Source organism: Thermobia domestica, chromosome 2 (assembly GCF_964235325.1).
Source record: "Thermobia domestica chromosome 2, izTheDome1.hap1.1, whole genome shotgun sequence".
NCBI lineage: Eukaryota > Metazoa > Arthropoda > Insecta > Zygentoma > Lepismatidae > Thermobia > Thermobia domestica.
This window is the reverse complement of record NC_137455.1, coordinates 322,573,706-322,594,283: the sequence shown is the minus strand read 5'-3', so window position 1 is coordinate 322,594,283 and position 20,578 is coordinate 322,573,706. Positions and strand designations below refer to the sequence as shown.

The window sequence follows — 20,578 nt, the reverse complement described above, 5'->3', positions numbered from 1 at the left end:
AAAATACATTGAAATGCCGTACTTGGGGGGGGGGTCATACAAACCCCACGAGCGGCATTTATTGAAATCAGAAGTATCTTTGGCCTCTATTTATGTATAAATGGGTCAGAGCCAAAGTTGACTCAACTAATTCGTTCACTTTTCTTCCTGATATGCAAATTAAGTCGTATTTCTTTAACTTGGACTAATAAAAGTCGTAGTGAACTAACTTGGACTAAATTAGTTCTTCTGTACTCTGCAGTATTTTGAAATTGTCCATATGTAATTCTGTATAATGGTTTTCCTTGTGCAACTGTTTATCTTTTTGTCCTGAAGACTCTCGACGATTATATTAACAAGCATGCAAAGATCATTACAACCTATTTTTATCAGGAGTCCTTCGTGAGTAAGTCGGCAGACGCATCGCATTGTGGCCAATTAGTCCCGGTTTCGAGTTCAAATGGAGGACAATTTCTCTCGGATGTAAGCCGAGAAGCGGTTTAGATTCCGCATTAAGCCTGTGAACCCTTCCAGCATAACCCGATTGTTGCATAACACCACCAAGGCGAAACAAACTTATTTGTCCATATGCGATATAAATACATAGTGCAAATTATCTATCTATTAAAATGCTAAAATAGCAACAAAGCGCCTGAACAACAACTTTGATTTACGGTTATTTGTGATTTCACGTTTAACAGAAACAAATATTTTAAACTTTGTGTACTTTAAATAAATTATTTAAGTATACCTTTTTCCATATAAAGTTTATTTTTTTAATTATTGTTCAAAGCCTTTGTATTTTAATAAGCCTTTTCCAAAATCAATGCAAATGAATTATGTTGCCATCTTTGGGGTTCTTTTAAACTATACGTTTGTGGGCGTTTATATGTTTGTGGCCAATCCAGAAAGATGACGTTTTCACTGATCGATTGCAAATTTTGTGTAAATTGTCCAGTTCTAATTGAATATTTATAAAAAAACAGCCATTATTTCTTTATTACATTTTTACGGGTACACTGGAAGTGTTGAGATTAGAAAAGAAAAAAACTAAAGCATCATATCCTACACACTATACATCCCAACACCACATAATAGTATGAGGGGGTTGCATACCTCTCAGGAGTTTGTTTCATGGCCAAATGATCACGAAAAACGAAGGATATTTTATTATTTGGAGTGTTTTGCCCAATGAACACCATATATCACTGACATTATAATTAATTGTGTGTATAACACAGGCCTACAGAAAAAAATTTTTTCTTGGTGCCTAAAATTTTAGAGCTGATTTTAACTATGTGTGGGGCGCTGAATCCAATAATGCAAGCAGTTTTTTTCTATCAGCTCTACTTTGGTAGATACAGGCTACTGTACCAGTAGTGTTATTTACGTTACAATGTATGTGGAAGAAATATTACAATCCAAAATAAATATGTAAATTACACAGGCCTACAGAAAAAAATTTTTTCTTGGTGCCTAAAATTTTAGAGCTGATTTTAACTATGTGTGGGGCGCTGAATCCAATAATGCAAGCAGTTTTTTTCTATCAGCTCTACTTTGGTAGATACAGGCTACTGTACCAGTAGTGTTATTTACGTTACAATGTATGTGGAAGAAATATTACAATCCAAAATAAATATGTAAATTATAAATGATGTAACCACTATTTCTGCATGCTTCTTGCAATAGTATACAAAATAAGCAAAAGAAATACAAATATTCTCGTAATAACAAGTTTGAATATGATCTTATAAACTCTGCAACTCAAATAAATCCTACTGTGCTCTATAGAGATTTCTATTTGGAAGAACGGCGCTCTTTTCTCATTAGTGCTGCTATCTGTCGGTACTAAACGGAAACTAGTCATATAGTAGTTCCAGGAACGTCCACTAGATTGCATTGGTATTCTACTTGGCTAGTGGATCGTAGTTGTTGTCTTGCAGGTGGAGTGACATGTTGGAACATGTGAGTTTTGTTCTGAAATCATAACTTGTATCGCGTATACTAAGGCTTTATATTTAACATCCGTGTTAGTGGCTTGAACATAAAATGAGTTCAAGTCGAAGAAGTTGTGTTAACCATCCTGATGTGTTTTGCTACATATGTGGTGAGTACACATTTAAAGACAATAGAAAACATATCAGTGACTTTGTAAAAAAAGCATATCATGCATACTTTGGTGTACGCCTAGGGGACCAAGATAATACGTGGGCTCCACATATTGTGTGTAAAATGTGTACTGAACACTTGCGACAGTGGACAACTGGAAAAAGAAAAAGTCTTAAGTTTGGTGTTCCAATGGTTTGGAGGGAACCCACAAACCATGTTGATGACTGTTATTTCTGCCTGGTAAATGTTACGGGTATGAATAGAAATAACCGGAACAAGTGGACATATCCTGATCTGCCTTCAGCAAGACGTCCAGTTGTTCATTCCGATGAAATACCAATCCCAACGTTTCACCACTTGCCAGAGCTTTGTGAGACTGAAAACGAACATAGTGAACATTCTTGTGACATGGATGATGGAAGTGACAGTGATTATGAGGGAATGTCAACAATTCCTCAACAGTTTAATCAAGATGAGCTAAATGATCTAGTTAGGGACCTTAATCTTTCAAAAGAATCGTCTGAATTACTTGCTTCCAGATTGAAGGAGAAAAACGTACTAGAACAAGGAACTAAAATCACATTCTACCGAACAAGGGAAAAGGAGTTTTTACCATTTTTCACTGAAGACACAAATCTCGTATTCTGTCACGATGTTAGAGGTCTCCTAGAACACATGGGTCTTCCAGAATACAATCCAGATGATTGGCGCCTGTTTATTGATAGCTCCAAGCGAAGTTTAAAATGCGTCCTTCTACACAATGGCAATAAATATGGCTCAATTCCAATCGCTCATTCAACACGACTGAAAGAAGAATATGAAGCAATTGCTTTGGTTATGGAAAAAATTAAATATCAGGACCATCAGTGGGTGATTTGTGTGGATTTAAAGATGGTGAACTTTCTTCTTGGACAGCAAAGTGGCTACACAAAATATCCTTGTTTTCTATGTCTGTGGGATAGCAGAGACAAAGCAAACCATTGGTCAAAAAAAGAGTGGCCGCAGAGAGACGACATGGTTGTTGGTAAGAAAAATATTATTAACATGCCTATTGTTGAGTGTGACAAAATCATTTTGCCACCTCTACATCTCAAGCTCGGTTTGATGAAGCAGTTTGTAAAGGCGCTAAATAAGGACGGGCCGTGCTTTGCTTACATGGGAAACAAGCTACCTCAGATCAGCACAGAAAAATTAAAAGCTGGAATATTTGATGGTCCCCAAATAAGACAACTCATGAAAGATCCGGCTTTCGTGGAGTCCATGAATGAGACTGAACGTAGAGCTTGGACCTCATTTGTAGAAGTTATCAAGAATTTCCTTGGCAATAATAAAGCTGATAACTATGTTGAGCTAGTGAACCAGATGCTTAATGCATTCCAAAAACTTGGATGTAATATGAGTATCAAAATTCATTACCTGCACAGCCATTTGGACCGTTTCCCAGACAACGTAGGCAGTCTGAGTGAAGAACAAGGTGAAAGATTTCACCAAGATATTAAAACAATGGAGGACCGCTACCAAGGAAGATGGGATGCCCATATGATGGCAGATTACTGCTGGAACCTAAAAAGAGACTGTGCAAAGAAACATTCAAGGATGTCACGAAAACGAAGCTTCCGAAGTGTTGAATAGATCGTTTTGAACAAATTATTTGATTTTTTATTCATAAAAACTATTATAAAATGTAGTTACAGAGTTATTATGTACTTGATGTTTGTGTTTATATGGTTTTCATTATTTTCAAAGTGTTCCAAATAACAGATTTAAATGTCATAGTTTTCTTTTCACTTACAGTAAAACAGCACCTATGCAATTTTCAACGTTGTAGCAGGTGTCTTGCAATTCCTATATCTCAAAAACTAAAGCTGTTAGGGGAAAACTAACGCCATATTTGGATTCAGCGTCCCAATTCTACTTCAAATCAGCTAAGAAACACCCGGCACCAAAACCACTGTAAGCCAGTGTAATTAATTTGCTTATTACATACTGCATGCAAGAAAAAAAGAACACTGATCACACATGAATTAAAAACTCTAACCGGAAGTAGCCTCAAATCTTGCAAACGGTGCGAGATATTGAAAAAGTAATCGACAAAATCTCCCCTTTATGGTATCTCTTGCCAATTTTTATCAAGACGTCTTTCACTTGTGTCTAAAGGGACATGTACAGATCTGCTGTGTAGAGAGTGCAGAAAAACTGGATTAAACAAAAAAAATGTTTTTCAATAAAAAACATGGTTTTTGCCAACCCTGGTTCTTACGACTCTAATTTATGAAACACATAACACGTTTCTTTTTCAAACTGACACACAATCATAGTCATACGTCTTGCAAATAAAATCAAAAAAAAAAAAAAAAAAAAACACTGCTGAATATGACTGCACTTATTTAATAAAAACACATTTACATGTGACGTTTCGATCTTCTAGCCAAGATCCTCATCACACGTACACTGAGTGATACAAAAAAACTACTCAAGTATATATATATATATATATATATATATACAATCCATCTCCCTATCTGCTCTCTCATTGGCCCGTTCAAACAGCCAATCAGAAGCGTGGAAATATATCTGAACTGACCAATGGGACAACGTACCATTCTACCCGAAAGAAACAACAAGGAGCAAACAACCCCATATCCCTCCTTTAATACATTAATTCACATACATTTTTCTGAATTTACCAATAATATTAATCCATTCTTTATTAATGCTGATACCTTTGGTCCAATTCATTAAGTTTACATCCCCTTCTTTTTCTATCCACCAGGCCTTTTTTCACTTTCTCGACCACAATCTTTTTTCCCGTTCCTGCACACTAACTTCTTCCCAGTTCACATGATGTCCTTTCTTTTACGTACTTAAAAATTGCGTTAGTTTCTCTGCCGTATTTCACATCACTTTTATGTTGTTTAATTTCTTCTTTCAATAATTTCCCCGTCTCCCCAATATATTTCATATCACAATACATACAATTTATACAATAAATGACACCTTTCTGCTCTCTTTTTTCTCTTATTCCTCCCTTTGCTTTTGACCATGATCAACAACGTTCTGCTACCTTTTCTATACACCTTGACATCTTTTTCTATTAGCTATTCTCACGAATCATTTTATCTCCGACGAAAAACCAGTATATCAGATATTAGGAGAAAGTGCTCTATCAAACTGGATTTCACAATTTCGTCATTTTTTAAAGGATATTTTTGTGTGCATACCCAGCTACGATGACTTAATCGCTAGCAAAGTAAAAGCTACCGGTACAACTACGAGCATTGAAACAAGTCGTTATACTTAGCAAGATATTTACGTGATTAAGTAAATTATTGTATGTAAATACCAATGAAATGTATCAGCTTATAAACTCGTTAGTTCAGGTTCTCATACATCAAGTCATTGCAGGTAACAATCACTCTTGTTCCATTCTCGTCCAAGTGCTGATCATACTATTTTTATGTAAAGTTTGGTATGAGATGATAATTTGGTAAAGGTTACATCACGAAAAACTTTCTACCTAGATACGCAAGTTCCATCTCCTAGCTTTTCCGTTAAGTTCCGCAAGTGGCCCTCAAAATTACAATATTTACAAGGAAATTACTGGAATTATATGGAATTTACGCATCAGACAAACCAAAAAGGTAACAGAGATCATTAATGTACTGTGACCAGTTACAAATAAAAATAAGTTTAATTTTGGACTATATGAAGGTACATAGTGTTACTATATGAGATAAACTGACAATGGTGTGTCATTGTTACAAACTCTCTGTCTTAGTAACATACCTAGGAATTTGGGACGGAATAAGACAGAGAAAGTTGTCGATTGATTCTAGCAACACTCGATAGTGTCCCACAACGTATTGCGCTTTAGGGGTTTGCTGCTATCCTAATTTAAGGAGGCATAAATCTGTAAAATTTACGGAAGAAATATGAATTGATTACGCAATAGGATTATATAAGTAATCAAAATATAAGAGGGTTTTACTTCTCGTATGTATAAGGTACAAATACGAAAAGCGTGTGCTCCTTACCACGTAGTACTCCATAAGGAAAATATGATGAAGTGAGGTGCTACGTGAAAGCAATGTTCAAAGTGATGTGCCGCATGGCATGGCATACGTTTTTATGCCATATGAAGTCTTTTCCCACTATCCTCGATTATGCGTATACCCACAGTCGTTGACGCGCCTCTTCCCTACGGAAGCATCCACACGGGGCCGCCTGCTGCGCTCCTTTCCCAATGTGGTTATATGACCTCCATGTCCCTTAGTAGTAACCTAGCATAAGTAGCTTAGTGTTTTATACACTGTAGTTTTTATGTTATATGTCCAAACGCAATATTTATTCTCCAATAGCAGTGTCGAAGCTATACCCTCCCGCATGGTGATGAGGTAATGAACCAAGTTTATAATTCCACTGAAACATTGTTTTCGTTATTTCTGAATATGACAGTTGGCAACACTGAACACCTGGAAAGTATTGCTTTTGAGTAATAATACAATACGGATGCATACTCAGTTAGTAAAGAAGAAAGCAGGAAAATGGAAACAGAAGTAACTATGAATAAGGTATACTAAAGGAACTATACGTAATTAGGAAACGTTCGAAACAGCTTTATGTTCCTCCTATCACGGGAGCCATCAGTGAAACCTTAAGCCAATTTTTTTTTTTTTTTTTTAAATCAGAAAAACGCGTTTTAAAATTAAAATTGGCATGTTGATTATATTACGTATTGATACTTTTCTTAATTACCATTTCACTCTTAGTGCTAGAATAAAATATTACATATGCTAAACATCACGCTATGACACCATCCTCTCACTCAATTTTTCATCATCAATCAGTTCCTCTTTTTCGTAGCAATAGTTTCGAAGAGTGTCATCCACATGACTTGAACACAAATGCATTCAAAAAAACATTCTTCTTAAGATTAATGTATGTTTAGCGTCCCGTTCAACATCGAGGCTATGAGACGTGGAACTACAGCTCAACGTGGGATCCAGGTACTTGAACTCCTACCGGGAATTGAACTCGGGTCTCCTGTGCCGAAAGTTGGTAAGTTAAGATCATAACCACGACAGAATTCAGATGGTTCTTTTGTTAATATACATTTCACTTTCATTGTTCTCGACAAGGTCATACAACTACGGATGTCAAGTAATAAGAACAGGGGAAGGTTCTAGACTACTGGTCCCCCATGTAGATTAGTAGCTGGGTAGGTTTCTTTCTGTACTAAAGTTTATACATTTAACTTATACAGTATTGCCGAGCGAGCGTTAGCGAGTGAAGGCGGGTTAGAGCCCCGCAGGGCACCTTGTTTTCTGTCTTTATTACTGCTCAATGGGAAGGGGGACCAGTAATCTAGAACCTTGCCTAAGAACAGCACTAGTAAACAAGAAGTGTTCATCTTAATGCACTTCTTGTTCTATTGGATGAACGACTAAGAATTGTTACCAAGTATTTAAACGCTCCTAACTCGTGTTTATAAAAATAATCACTTAAACTTTACTGTTTATTCATCACAGGTAACACGAGAAATGAAACTGAACTCTTTCTCAAATAAAATTGATATTCCTGATACTATCCCGACATGGTAGTAAAAACTTAAGAGTAAACTTGGCAACATATGCTCCAGCATGCATCGATAAGCAGGACCGCATTAATAGGTATGGTAAAGCACAGTAGGGTAGGATTAGTATAAGGTTAAGGAAGTTTGGACCTATCTTATTAAGATTAATCAAATGTAATTTCCTATTTATGTAGCAGCTGAAGCGGGCATTGTAAAGTTACCCAAATTTAAACCATACATGGCAAAGCACATGAAGTATCAGAAAAGGCTCGTTCTAAAACCAATCAGTGGAATCAGTACATACATCATACCGTATATATATATATATATCTACAGACTGTGGGTAAGTTTACGTATCTTTGTATATAATTATGCAAGAGATGATGAGTATCATACATACATCACAATTTATCTTACAAAATTAGCTTATGCTGGTATAAGATAGTACATAACGGTGGAGCATACAAAATCGATTTCCTCACTCATGTGCAAATCAATGGACAATCAAAAGCGTCTCAGTCATTATATCAAAATAACTACACTAGTAATTCTTCTTCTTCATTTTTATAACAAAATCGAACATGAATTTTAAAATTAAAATGGCAAATGCATTCAGCTATTGGAGAACACAAGAAGTCATGCAACAAAAATATTTTCACACATTTTTCCACTTATCGGATATATGAACATAATATCAGAAACTAACATTTTAAAAAATATGATGTATCTTACTGGCAATACCCTGGTGTTACTGAAGAGTTAAAAATCACGAAAACGCGCGTATTAAAACATATATTTCCCGAAAAAATAGTTTAACTACGAAACTTCATCTCTGTTTTCACTCGTTCGCCGAACATGCAAGCCAGGGTTGCCAAAACCAGATCGTAGTCAAAGTAAGTTTAAAAAAAAGAAAGAAAGAAAGAAAAGAAAAGAAAAGAAGAAGCAATCAACAGTTTCCCTTGAATATTTGAATAGAACATAGTTCTTCCTTTATTCGAATGAATTATTCAAATATTCGAAGAACATATTGCTTAAATATGGTTTTACTCGAATTTTAGTCAAGATTAAAACTACTACAGGTGGATATAATATTAGAAACAAAAAGAAATCTTTTAATATCTTAACATGCGCTATCCTATTAATGTCTTTTTTTTTCATTTTATTAAATATAATTGAAGAAAGGTTGCTTCGTTAGAGTCCGACTTAACGACAGTGAGCGTGACGAAGACCACATAAGGTTAGGGTGTTGAAGGCGCAGGAATGTTTGAGCACTTTGCACATCAGGGGTTACTTTGCACAAAATATGAAAGGAGTTTCACAGTCCTCTGTCGATGAAACCATGAACTGTAAAGATGAAGTTTCAACTGCCACCGTAAGATAGAACATCTAACTGTATGTTTGCTATATAGTTAGGGGTTAAGGCTGCAGACTACTAAATATTTTTGAAAAAACTAATAATTTTTCTTTTGCCCGTTTTTCGTAAGTGGAAAGAGGTAATAAAATGTAACTTACCACAATAATAGATAATATTATTCTACATCCGAAAATACGAATCGGAAGAATTTTCAGTGTTGCCATCCATAGAAATTACAGTATGACCAGAATTTAAATTATTCAAAAATTTAGGTAAAGGCGGCTTCTAGAAAAATGTACTCAACGGTAATTGATGACTTATCATACTGTCTATGTTACTTGTTTACTACTTTTTAAATAATGTTTCTATTTATTTTGTAATAATTTATGTAAGGTTTATAAAATAAATACAAATGTTATTTAAAAAGTAGTAAACAAGAAACATATACAGCATAATAAGTCATCAATTACCGTTGAGTTCATTTTTCTAGTCGCTGCCTTTACCTAGATTTTTGAGTAATTCAAATTCTGGTCATACTGTAATTTCTATGGATGGCAACACTGAAAATTCTTCCGATTCGTATTTTCGGGTGTAGAATAATATTATCTATTATTGTGTTAAGTTACATTTTATTACCTCTTTCCACTTACGAAAAACAGGCAAAAGAAAAATTATTATTTTTTCAAAAATATGTAGTAATCTTCCCCCTTAACATCAGTTCTAATTACCCGAAGGGTTTGTTGTTGTATAGGCATGGAAAGCAGTCACTGTAAACACTGCCAAATTTGAAAGATATCACCTACAAGAATTCCCGTCAAAGTTAAGTCACTTTCGCAGAATACTACTGTGTATAATGGGATTTTGATGCAATAGTTGAAGTTGAAATGTGAAACGTTTTAAAGTCATGAAGAAACAGTGGCGGAACCAAGGGGAGCCAGGCCCCCTTGCTCATATTCTTGGCCTCCCTAGTAGCCCACATATACACATAGTAATGCTGCTATAGGTCGACAAACGGTGAGTTGGCAGTGGCTACAAGTGAAACTACTTCCAAAACATCTCTCGACAACAAAGTTACAAACTGCAGAATGCCGTTGCAATAGTCTGCGTTCCCAATAAAATAGCTCCACTCGTTTTAGTTTGTAGTACGGCAAGATCTAATTCACTGAAATCTGTGGGGTGCTTGCATTGACCTCACCACCTGGACATTCATTTTAACCTCTGTCCCTTGCCTACTTATCCCCTTTGTTTTTGACAAAGAACCAGAAAAATAGCAAAATCAGTCGGCATTCTCATTCGCTTCAATGTTGAAAGTCATTCTAAAATATGATATGCTTACTTACAAATAACATGTACTGCAGTAAAACATTATGCTTGTGTTGGACGAAAGAAGTCTTCGTACACTAAGTAATTAATTTCCATTGATTATGGCGACGTAGAACAAATGCATAGCATTCATTAAATAATTTGGTATTATTATTATTATTATTATTATTATTATTATTATTATTATTATTATTATTATTATTATTATTATTATTAGAGTTTATCTACCAAACAATTATTTATTGATTAATAAAAATTATTAATCAATTATATTTCGTTAGGTATGGTAGATGACTTCAGATTATATTATTTTCTGACCGACAGTATCCCACGCTGTCGTATCTGTGCATAAGAGGTAGGTTCTAATCTTTTCTTTTTTAGAAGTTAAGTAAAAGAACCGGTTTTACCTCGAATAGCTTAATTACAATTTAATTTACATAAAGAGAATTTTAACATATACAAGATGATATTAATGATGCTATTTACATATCTGAGTTACTTGTCACAAATGCTAATTGCGCTAGCAAACTTAAACTAGAAAGTTCAGACTGTCTTTCTTAGCTAACTTTTACAAGTGGTAGCAATTGAAACTCACATGAGTATATGATAATCTCTCATCCAAAGTGCAGGTTAATCTCTTTGCACATGGCTGAAAAACGACGTCTCTGTTGCCTCTGTTTTCACTCTCACCCTCTGCCAGCCTGAATCCCATTATATTACATCAGTCTTATTATTTTATCAGTCTTTAATTTCAAATTAAGTGGTTTATGATTTTTTTTTGCAATTAAAAAGTTTCATTAGTTTCTATCACCGTTATCCCTTAGGACAAGTTATTATAACAAAGGAAAAACCTATTAATAATTCCTCTTGATTACTTTTCAAGGCTTTTTCTTATGATTCACTTAAGCACTATCACTTTTTTTTTTTTTTTTACAAATTATCATATCCATTTATTCCTCTTTTTTTTCTTCATAAAATCTGTTTTCAACACATTATATTATCATGCAATATTAAAACAAATCTGGAACTTGAGATATTTATTTACCTCCATCATTCCATCCAGAAAATTAGTGTGATCTGTACACGAGCGAATGTTTTCGGGCTGCTAAAATTTAGATTTCTGGTGCCATGCTTAACTTTGAGTTTCGCCTTATCTCAAGTAGATGCAGACATATCAGAAGGTTTGATTCTTGTAGATACACTAGTTCAAACGCTGTCGAAGATGAGGTCTGGTGAATATGACTCTCAATGGACAATATTCGAACAAAATTATCAAGAATGTTTGGAGATGTGCAAAGAAAGTGGCCTCGAATTCCAGAGCCGGAAACAAATAGAATATAGAGGTTCTTCATGGAAACGAACTAGACATCCGCCACAGAAATACCACAAATTCATTTTGGATTAATCTCTCCCTTCATTGGAGGCAGAAAATGAATTTTCTAAACATAATATATCTACCAAGAGACATTTTTTTTGCCTACTACTGATACGCAGTCACTGATATGGAAAAACGCTTTGTATCATGTAGCAAAATCATCAGATCAATCACCACTCTCCAGGGTGCGAATTACCGGGAGGGGTGAGGGGGATTTTCCCCCTCAATCACATTTTGTTCCCCCCCAAAGAAGTCAGCTGAAGTATCCCCACCGGGGATGCTCGCTTTCTTCCTCAAACTATGCTTAGTATAACTCCAAATTTCACTGATTTTTGTTATTTCTTGTAAATTTAATCTTCTAGCTGTATTTCGAAATGATCGATGTAAACTGATCAATTTTGGTCATTTCTACCTACCACCTAATTACCCACTATTTTCAACGTTGTTTAGTAGAACTATATTATTATGACTACGATTGTTACATGCAAATGTACCTTCGTACCCTTCAGTTCGTCATCGTTTGTGAATTTGAATGTACTAATTGCGTATAACAAAGCCACATATAGATTTATAAATGTTCTTAGCGGTTGGCCAAGAAGAAGTAAACAAATAGCTTCTTCTACCATACTTGGCGAAGTTCGGATATGTCATATTCATCCTCTATATTTGTATCGATTATCATCTTATTTTAATTTTTGTTATAACATGGTATTTCATTTTCCAGTGTACTCTTTGTTAGCACATGGTCTTCATTCCCTAGTAGGTTGTGTGTATGCATTTAATTTGTGATAATTAGCATAGTAATCACTGCTTTTACAGTTTACGGAAATGAACTTTTGAAACTGTACTCAAAATCTGAGATATAGGTATTCTCTCGTAAGTATATGTTAACGTACACGCTGGGGGATACGCTCCTAGTGAGCAGACATGTTAATCAAGGTGATTTTTAGGTGAATAAGCGAATAATTCAAGATTTGTTTCAGCATTTGTTAATACGACTGGTTCTCCGTGTCATTGTCCGTGTCTGTATAAGCATTTCAACTGGAGCGGGTTTTTTTTAAAAGTTAACCCTTCATTTTTCCATCTTTTCGTTGTACAGTTTGCTGTCCCCGCAATTAATGTTGTCTGAAAAACTTCAGTGTAATGTTTTACTTTATTTGAATAACGTAGCCCATAGTGAATTAACTCATCTTCAACCTAACAGTAAAGTAATTTTTAAGTGTTGACTTTCCGTGCCCATCACGGAATCGATATTTGGAGAAAAAAAGTCGTGATGAGCACAACTTTAGCGGGAAGTAGAAGCACAAGTTCGAAATTTGAATTGAGAGATTTTAAATATTTGGCCTTCGATTTGACCTTGATGTGAGAAATCGGGACCAGGAACAATCAATTTCTTATTTGATAGGCTAATATCTAGATTTTCTTAAAAAAAAAAAATGTCCAGTTTAACTGATAATTTTAGTGGTTTTCACAAGACTGAAGTAGGTTTCTTTTCGCAACCTGTATGTATTAATGCAAAGTGGAAGCTTTCAATATGAGTGGAAAAATTAACATATGCTTGTGATTATAGCTATCGCTCAAGCCGAATTATTAACTAAATAAACCTTAGAGAGCTACAGGGACAAGAGTGAGTACAACATTAAAACACGTTCAGAAAGGTTTAGTGGGGTGTGTGTATGTCAGACAATATATATGTGCATAGTTATTGTCGGTGGATTTATTAAATTAATAAATCTCTTATTTATTACAGATGTCACACACACACACACACACACACACACACACATATATATATATATATATATATATATATATATATATATATATATATATATATATATATATATATATGGGGGTAAGGCATTTATTGTCTCATTTTGAAATTTGAACCTTCAGACTATGTCCTTTGGCCTAATTTTATCCCCCCCAATATAGACTATCTAATTCGCACACTGCCACTCTCCATCCAAAAAGTCAAAACTTTTTAAATTACAACATTGTCGAGCCTATGGCCCAGCATTATGGAGTGATCTGCAAACATAAAAGTGAGAACTCAACATCCTCCCAAACACAATTAAGTTGTATGAAGACGAGAAGGAAACCAAAGCTGATTCCTTAACGAATGTCGTTGATCTTCTTTGTGTCTACAAAAACGCATTCCTAGAAACCTACAAGCTAGGTATCATCTCTGTGACTATCAGTTTCTAGTGCTACATGTAAAAGGTCATTCTCTTCTTTGAAAAGATTAAAAACTTGTATACGCAATTCAATGACTCATGATAGGTTGAAAAACTTAATGTTACTTTACATTGAGAAGAAAATTGCTAAATCGTTAGATCTTTAACAAGTTGTGGATAAGTTTGCTGCTGCCCACACGAATAGAAAGATCCTCTTTAAGAAGAGGCATAAACCTATAAGTTATATTCTTTACCTGTAAAAGTGTGTTTGCTTCCACTCAAGTCAACCAGCTACACATATTTTAAACGCCGTGTACTTATATTAGAAATCAATTGCGTTAATGAATCCTAGTTGTTTGAGATACTAAATTCTTACATTTTTACTGTTTTCAAAAGAATAAAATCATGAACAACAAAGATAGAAACATTCACTTTGAATACACATTATATATATATATATATATATATATATATATATATATATATATATATATATATACATGAATAAAGTTTTTCATTCATTGGAGATGGCCCCCTCAAAATCTTCTTGGGGTCTTTATTGCCCCCTCCTGAAAAAGACTCTAGCTACGCTACTGTGAAAAAAGTAAATCTGGAAGAAGGTGGTTTCAGCCTCTAATCGGGATTACTTTGCACAGATCCAAAATACCTCTTAGGTACGAAATTATTACTATTGTGTTTTTCAGATGTAAAGCATCACGGGCAGTAGCCAATGCTGCGCGATATTTCGCGCGGTGTTGCCGGATTGCGGACTCCCCTTTCCCTTCTCGCTCTTCCTCAAGCTGAGATTATGATACATAAATTTGCAACATTATTCACAATGTAACAATATTATTCCAGCAATATCTGGAATTTTAACTGTGCATCCTAAAAGTATATATAGCAACTAAATTACTTACCTGTTATCTACTCCAGTGGAACTGCTAAAGGCTCGTCTTCCCCACTACTTTCACTATCGTCTATGTCAGTTAATATTTCGTCATTGTCTGAATCTGAGTCTTGTAAATTTACTATTATGGGTTCTAAAATTTCGTCACGTCCTATTTCTTTCATGAAGTCATCTTCTTGTAATTTGTCCGTGTGTTGTACACAAGATTGCCAGTCGTTTTGCGTTACGCTATCAATTTCTTCGTTTATCAGTCTTTCAACGTCTGTCAACTTGAATGTCTTATTTCTTGTTGCAACTCCTCTCTTTACTTGAGCCCATATAAGCTCGATTGGGTTGTAGTGACAATGATAGGGTGGTAACCTTACTATTTCGTGTCCGTTTTCGTTTGCCAGTTGGTCTAGTTCGTACATTTTAGATTGGTTTTTGAACGGCATTACGCGCTGCAATAGCTCAACCTTAGTTTCTGTTGCCGAAAATTCAACACCTTTTTGGTGTAGCCATTCAACAATGGCATCTTTTCTAGTTGATGAATTTAGAATTTTATTTGTGACGACTGAATGATATGGGGCATTATCCATTATTATAATGCTACCCTCCTCTAAATAATTTAGAAATCGGTTCAAAAACCAATCCTTAAATGTAGCACTTGTCATTTCTTCGTGATAGTCGGAAGTTGATTTAGACCGAAATATCCACTTACTTTCAGGTATAAATCCAGTTTTTGCAGATCCCACATGACAGACAATAAGTCTGCTTCCTTTTCCCGGAGGCACCTTTAATCCACCGTTTTTTGTGGAATCTTGCCAAACTGACTTATGCGAATGATTTTGATTTACCCAAGTCTCGTCCAAGTAAAATATTGGTCTTGTGTCGCCAGAAGTCCGAATTTCATGCATCTTCCGAAGAAATTTTAGTCTTGCCGCCACAATATCATTCCTCTCCATTAAAAACTTACGTCCATCGGTTGTTTTCTTATACCTGAAACCTAAAGCCCGGAGTATTCTGTAAGTGGATGACTTGGAACCTGTAAAGGAAATCTTACTTTTCAAAGCATTTGTGATTTTTTGCAAAGTCGGAAATTCGCCTTGGTCATAAAAGTCAAAAACAGTCCTGCGTACTACGTCCTTGTCAAAGTCATTAAGGTTTGTGAGCCTTTTGGGAGGTCCTTTGTGTTTTCTAGGAGATAGAAAAACTGGAATATTACTGGGAGGCATCTTTCTTGCCTCCACGCAGATTCGTGACACTGTGGCTCGATTTATCCCGCAAGCTTGTGCTGTTAGGCTTTGACACTTTTTAAAGTTAAGTTTCTTTCTTTCTTCTTCTGATGAGTATTTCTTAAAAAAATTGTAAATACAAAAAATAATTCTCCGAGCTTGACTTCGAAGCACTTCTTTTTTAGAAAATCCCGCACTTGCACTCGGTTTACTAAAAGACATTGTATATTTTAGTTTTCGGAGAACAAACGAACTACCAGGAAAGAAAGCAACCCAGATACTGATGAATTCTGTTTATGCTAGAAGAGAAATTGCGTTCCTACACGAATAGCCCCTCTGTTTCTTATCAGTTTTCATAACAAATAACACTCTTGGGGCTTGGTCTAGGTCTCACGAAAACAATCCGTCTGAAAGCAAGTCCATATGATCGAGTTTGTTTTGGGTTACGATAATTTACGACACCATTCAGACGCTTGGTGCTTTTGAATCCCTGCTTGAGGGGAAAAGAGGGAATAAGTGGTCGCATATATGTAAAGTAGTGAAACGTGAAAGAAAAAATAAACAAAACATACCGCTTTTCTTTCTGTCGAATAAGGAAGAATCTATCTGGAAGTGAACTTCAAACCAATACTACGAACTTCCCGTACTTTGTTCTCGCTCGCTTACTACTCTCAAGGGTGTAGCCAGCGGGGAAAAGGGGGCCCTGTCTTTCCAAATTATTTCCAACCCCGAAATGAGGTTTGTTTGGTATATGTTTAATAAACTTATTTAATAGTTAATGTAAATGAGGGACGTTTATGATAAAACATGAAAATTAAAAAAGAAAACATCATCAGTACGGTTTTTGTACCTAATTAAAACAGCTAAAATTAATCATATGCTTTACATTCTCATTTCCCTTTCTGTGTGAAGTCTCTATATTATTGCATAATAATAGGGCCTATCTGAGTTGGTATTTTTTTTTCAAGTTTTTTTTCCTTTACTATTTTAACCCACATAAACACAAAGTCAGATAAACAGATTGCCAAAAACAGCATTTGTTTTCTTATGAATAGCTTATTGATTCATCTTTTACAATCCGGGTTTTAACTTCAGTACTGTCAAGATCCGTCTCTTGATAAGGTAGCATTGTGAAAATATAATATGTGTATTGTATGTATGTATGTATGGTGAATTAAAATGCTTTCATGTTGTGAAAGAGGTAATTTGTTCTGCTTTTAATATGTGAAAAGTTTGCCTCCCATTGTAAGTAATGTACCCCTAGAACAACCTGCTGGTTACACCCATGATTATTCTGTAATAAAAGTTGAGTTCTATTTCCAAATTGAAGAAAAATCCACTGGAAATTAGACGCGGGACTCATCGCTCGTTTTACTAATTGTTTTATATGGAAACCATTAAAAGCGTGTATCATAACAACCAGTTGACATAAAAAGATGTAGTTTTCACGTATGTGTTCGTAATTCTTTTCTCTACTTCGTAAAGTGAGCAGTTGATGTGCTAATACAATATTTCTAATAAGCGCCTCTGGTATTGTCAAGATTCGCAGTAGCGCGAGAAGTCAGCGTGCGGACTGCTTGTCGCGAATTGTCAACACCGCTCAAAGCCAATTGGACGCCGCGTGAAGCCAACTCAAGGCCATGCCGCTTATCATCTGAAAAGTCCTGTAATGGAACTTCCTGTATTCTAAATTTAGTAAATTTCCTATTTAGGTAGATGCCAGAATGAATTTCTTGTTGGAAAACAAATTATGAACAGTAGCGGATCCAGAGAAGCAGTTTGAGAGGGGCTTCACTCACATATGCTTCGTTTTCTTTTCTCTTTTCCTTTTTTTTTTTTAAATTTATAGAAATAACTAGACTTTTGGGTGGGCTTGAAGCTTATACGCATAGGAGTGACTAACTTTAGATTAAAAAAAAAAAATCATGCAGTTTGGGTGGACTTCTACCTGAAATCTCAAACCCCGTAATTCTCCCACTAATTATGGTTGGGATGATATTCTCGAACATAAGGAATAACCAAGGCAAATCAGTTCACGGGGATTTTTTTTTTTTTGTTTGTTTCTGAGTTGGCATTTTTGTGGGGCATATGCTAACTATTAGAATGTGATTCTTGTGCAGGTACCAGAAAATACATAATCTTCTATATATATAAAAGAGAACGTACAAATCCTTTGTTCCCTCATCACGCTAATACGGCTGAACCAATTTCTTTTATTTTTGGGGGGTTATTAGGATTTGGACCCTAGATGGTTTTTATCATATCACTTTAATTTTTAATTACCAGTGTCTTGAGATAATTGACCATTCAAGTGTCCATAACATACAAATCCTTTGTTAGATCATCATAGGTAAAAATAAACGTATTTATATGCAACCCGCATGACCGTGTCACTCGGCGGGTTAACATAAATGACAGGCGCTATAATGTTAACATTTACTGCAATCACTTGAAAGCGAAAAAGTAAAAATTATCTAAGTAACAAAGTTTATTGCGTTCCGGGGTGACCGCAGCGAAGCGGGGCGGGTTAACATAAATGACAGGCGATATAATGTTAACATTTAATGCAATCTTCTATGGTTTTTATCATATCACTTGAAAGCGAAAAAGTAAAAATTATCTAAGTAACAACGTTTATTGCGTTCCGGGGTGACCGCAGCGAAGCGGGGTGAACGCTGCTAGTTTTCTTTATAAATATTGGTAATTCATACTAAGTATCGATACCAGTACCCTCATTCTAATATCAACATTTGTAAACTGTATGCAATTTTGTGTAGAAAGTAAAAGATACAAATACTGAAGGGAAAACATTGCACAGAAACGTTATATTCGTATGTTGAACATACTTTTTTTTAATGTTGTGCACCAAAGTTTATATTTCAATAACTATGGTCATACTGAATGTTTACTAAAGAACTTGCACGAATGTTTTCCACATATATATATCTAACTATTATATGTTTAAGATAAAATGTTCTAAATCATTATGTTTGTAAGCTACATGCGATTTTCTTTAAAATTCCTTCCTTAAATCATGTGCATAGTCTTATGGCATATTAAGTCACTAGGGCTCCCAGACTAGGGTACGGCTCCCAGACGTCCCAGTTTAATAGGGAAAAGCCTGGATTTACATCATCCTGGAGGAAATGTTTGAAACTCCAAGTGTCATGATTTCCTCAAAAATAATATCATTCATGCGATATTTTTTTAAATGTATTTTTATTAGTCATCGATACTCAATGGATAGGAATAATGTATTCTCCGTCATTCACTTTTGGTGACTATTGACATTTAATTAACTGGCATTTCAACAACAAGCATTTAACAATGAATGTATGTAAGAAAGAAAAGTTTTACAATCTCTTGGCCTCATTCCGTCACAATCTTCGCATACTTTGAAAATCGCGGAGCAACTGATGCAACAAGCAATTTCAATTGGTGTCAAATGTCGCAAACTCAAACACAAATTATCCGTTCCGTTGACGTAAATTGTTAAGGAATGGGATCACTTTTTTTGTTTTGGAATAAGGGAGGTCTAGTTTAGGGAGACACATTAAAGACTTCACGTTTATCAAGTTAAAATCACCACATTTGAAAATCACAATAAAATTTATACCAGTCGTTAGTGCTACGTTGGTGTTGGTTAGTGTTCTTAATGCGAAAAGCTACTAACAATTGCCACTTTAATATGTTAATATAATAACTTTCTGTACGTACGAGCACTATCATTGTTGTTATAGAACTATCCAGTACTAACGTAGCACTAACAATTAACACTCTTTTCGTTATCCGCAAGGCTTACTTGTAAAAGTGGCGATTTCGGCTTGACATCAAGCAAGGATCGCCACATTAATTTGTTAATATATTTCCGTACATAGGAGCACTAACATTGTACTTGGGGCCATGGACGTAGAGAAAAGTGGGTGAATTCCATGCACTTAAGGTTTAATCGCGAATTACGCAGACATTTTGGGATGAAAATGACTGAGAACTGAGGAACATATAATAACATCCTTTAACTTTAAACGTATGTATGAACTATTATGTCAACTGCATTACATTATGAAAATACAAGCAAACAAGTGAGTGAGGCAAATGCTCGGTATTCACCACCCCCGTAGGGTAATAGCTCGCAGATAATTTTCTAATATTAAATAATCCAAAGTAACATAGAAACCAAACTATTTTTATGTATTTAATAATCTACTATGTGCTATAAACTTGAAATACTGAAAACAGAGACAATAAACTTGTAATACTATACTTGAAATAGAATACTTGAAGTAAAACTTAAAATAGGGTCTACTGCAAACACTAACACAAACTATTGTCAAGTCTGCTCACACAATGCTTCTTCTGTCCAGCTTTTGCGTTTAGTTTTCTTTAAGTACTTTCTCTGCATCTGCGAAAGTAAAGAGGAGAAGAAAATTTTGAGCATATTTTGTTACCTAAAAAAACAATGACGGGAAAACTGCACACTAATGAAATACATTGCGTGCCATTACCCCATATGCACCTTCAAGCACTAAAAATTAATTGAAAATAGAACGTGCAAATATTGTCGTGTA

General features: G+C 35.0%; 2 protein-coding genes across 4 annotated transcripts in view; both read right to left on the bottom strand.

Moving 5' to 3' along the window:
- The window catches only part of LOC145678665 (uncharacterized), a 203,779-nt gene extending 195,236 nt beyond the window's left edge, over positions 1-8,543 (bottom strand). For 2 of the 3 annotated variants that reach the window (XM_081749048.1, XM_081749050.1), the window contains exon 1: positions 8,367-8,531. The gene's annotated coding sequence lies outside the window, so the exon portion shown is untranslated. Of the gene's footprint in view, positions 1-8,366 lie in introns of all 3 variants that reach the window. The other variant, XM_081749049.1, reaches the window with a different exon arrangement.
- A 5,188-nt stretch (positions 8,544-13,731) lies between these two features.
- LOC145679505 (uncharacterized) lies at positions 13,732-16,010 on the bottom strand. Its single transcript, XM_081750084.1, has 2 exons — positions 14,919-16,010; positions 13,732-13,743 (listed from the first exon to the last, which is right to left on the bottom strand). The coding sequence occupies exons 1-2, from the start codon at positions 16,008-16,010 to the stop codon at positions 13,732-13,734; spliced, it is 1,104 nt and encodes a 367-aa protein (XP_081606210.1).
- Positions 16,011-20,578: the final 4,568 nt, after the last annotated feature.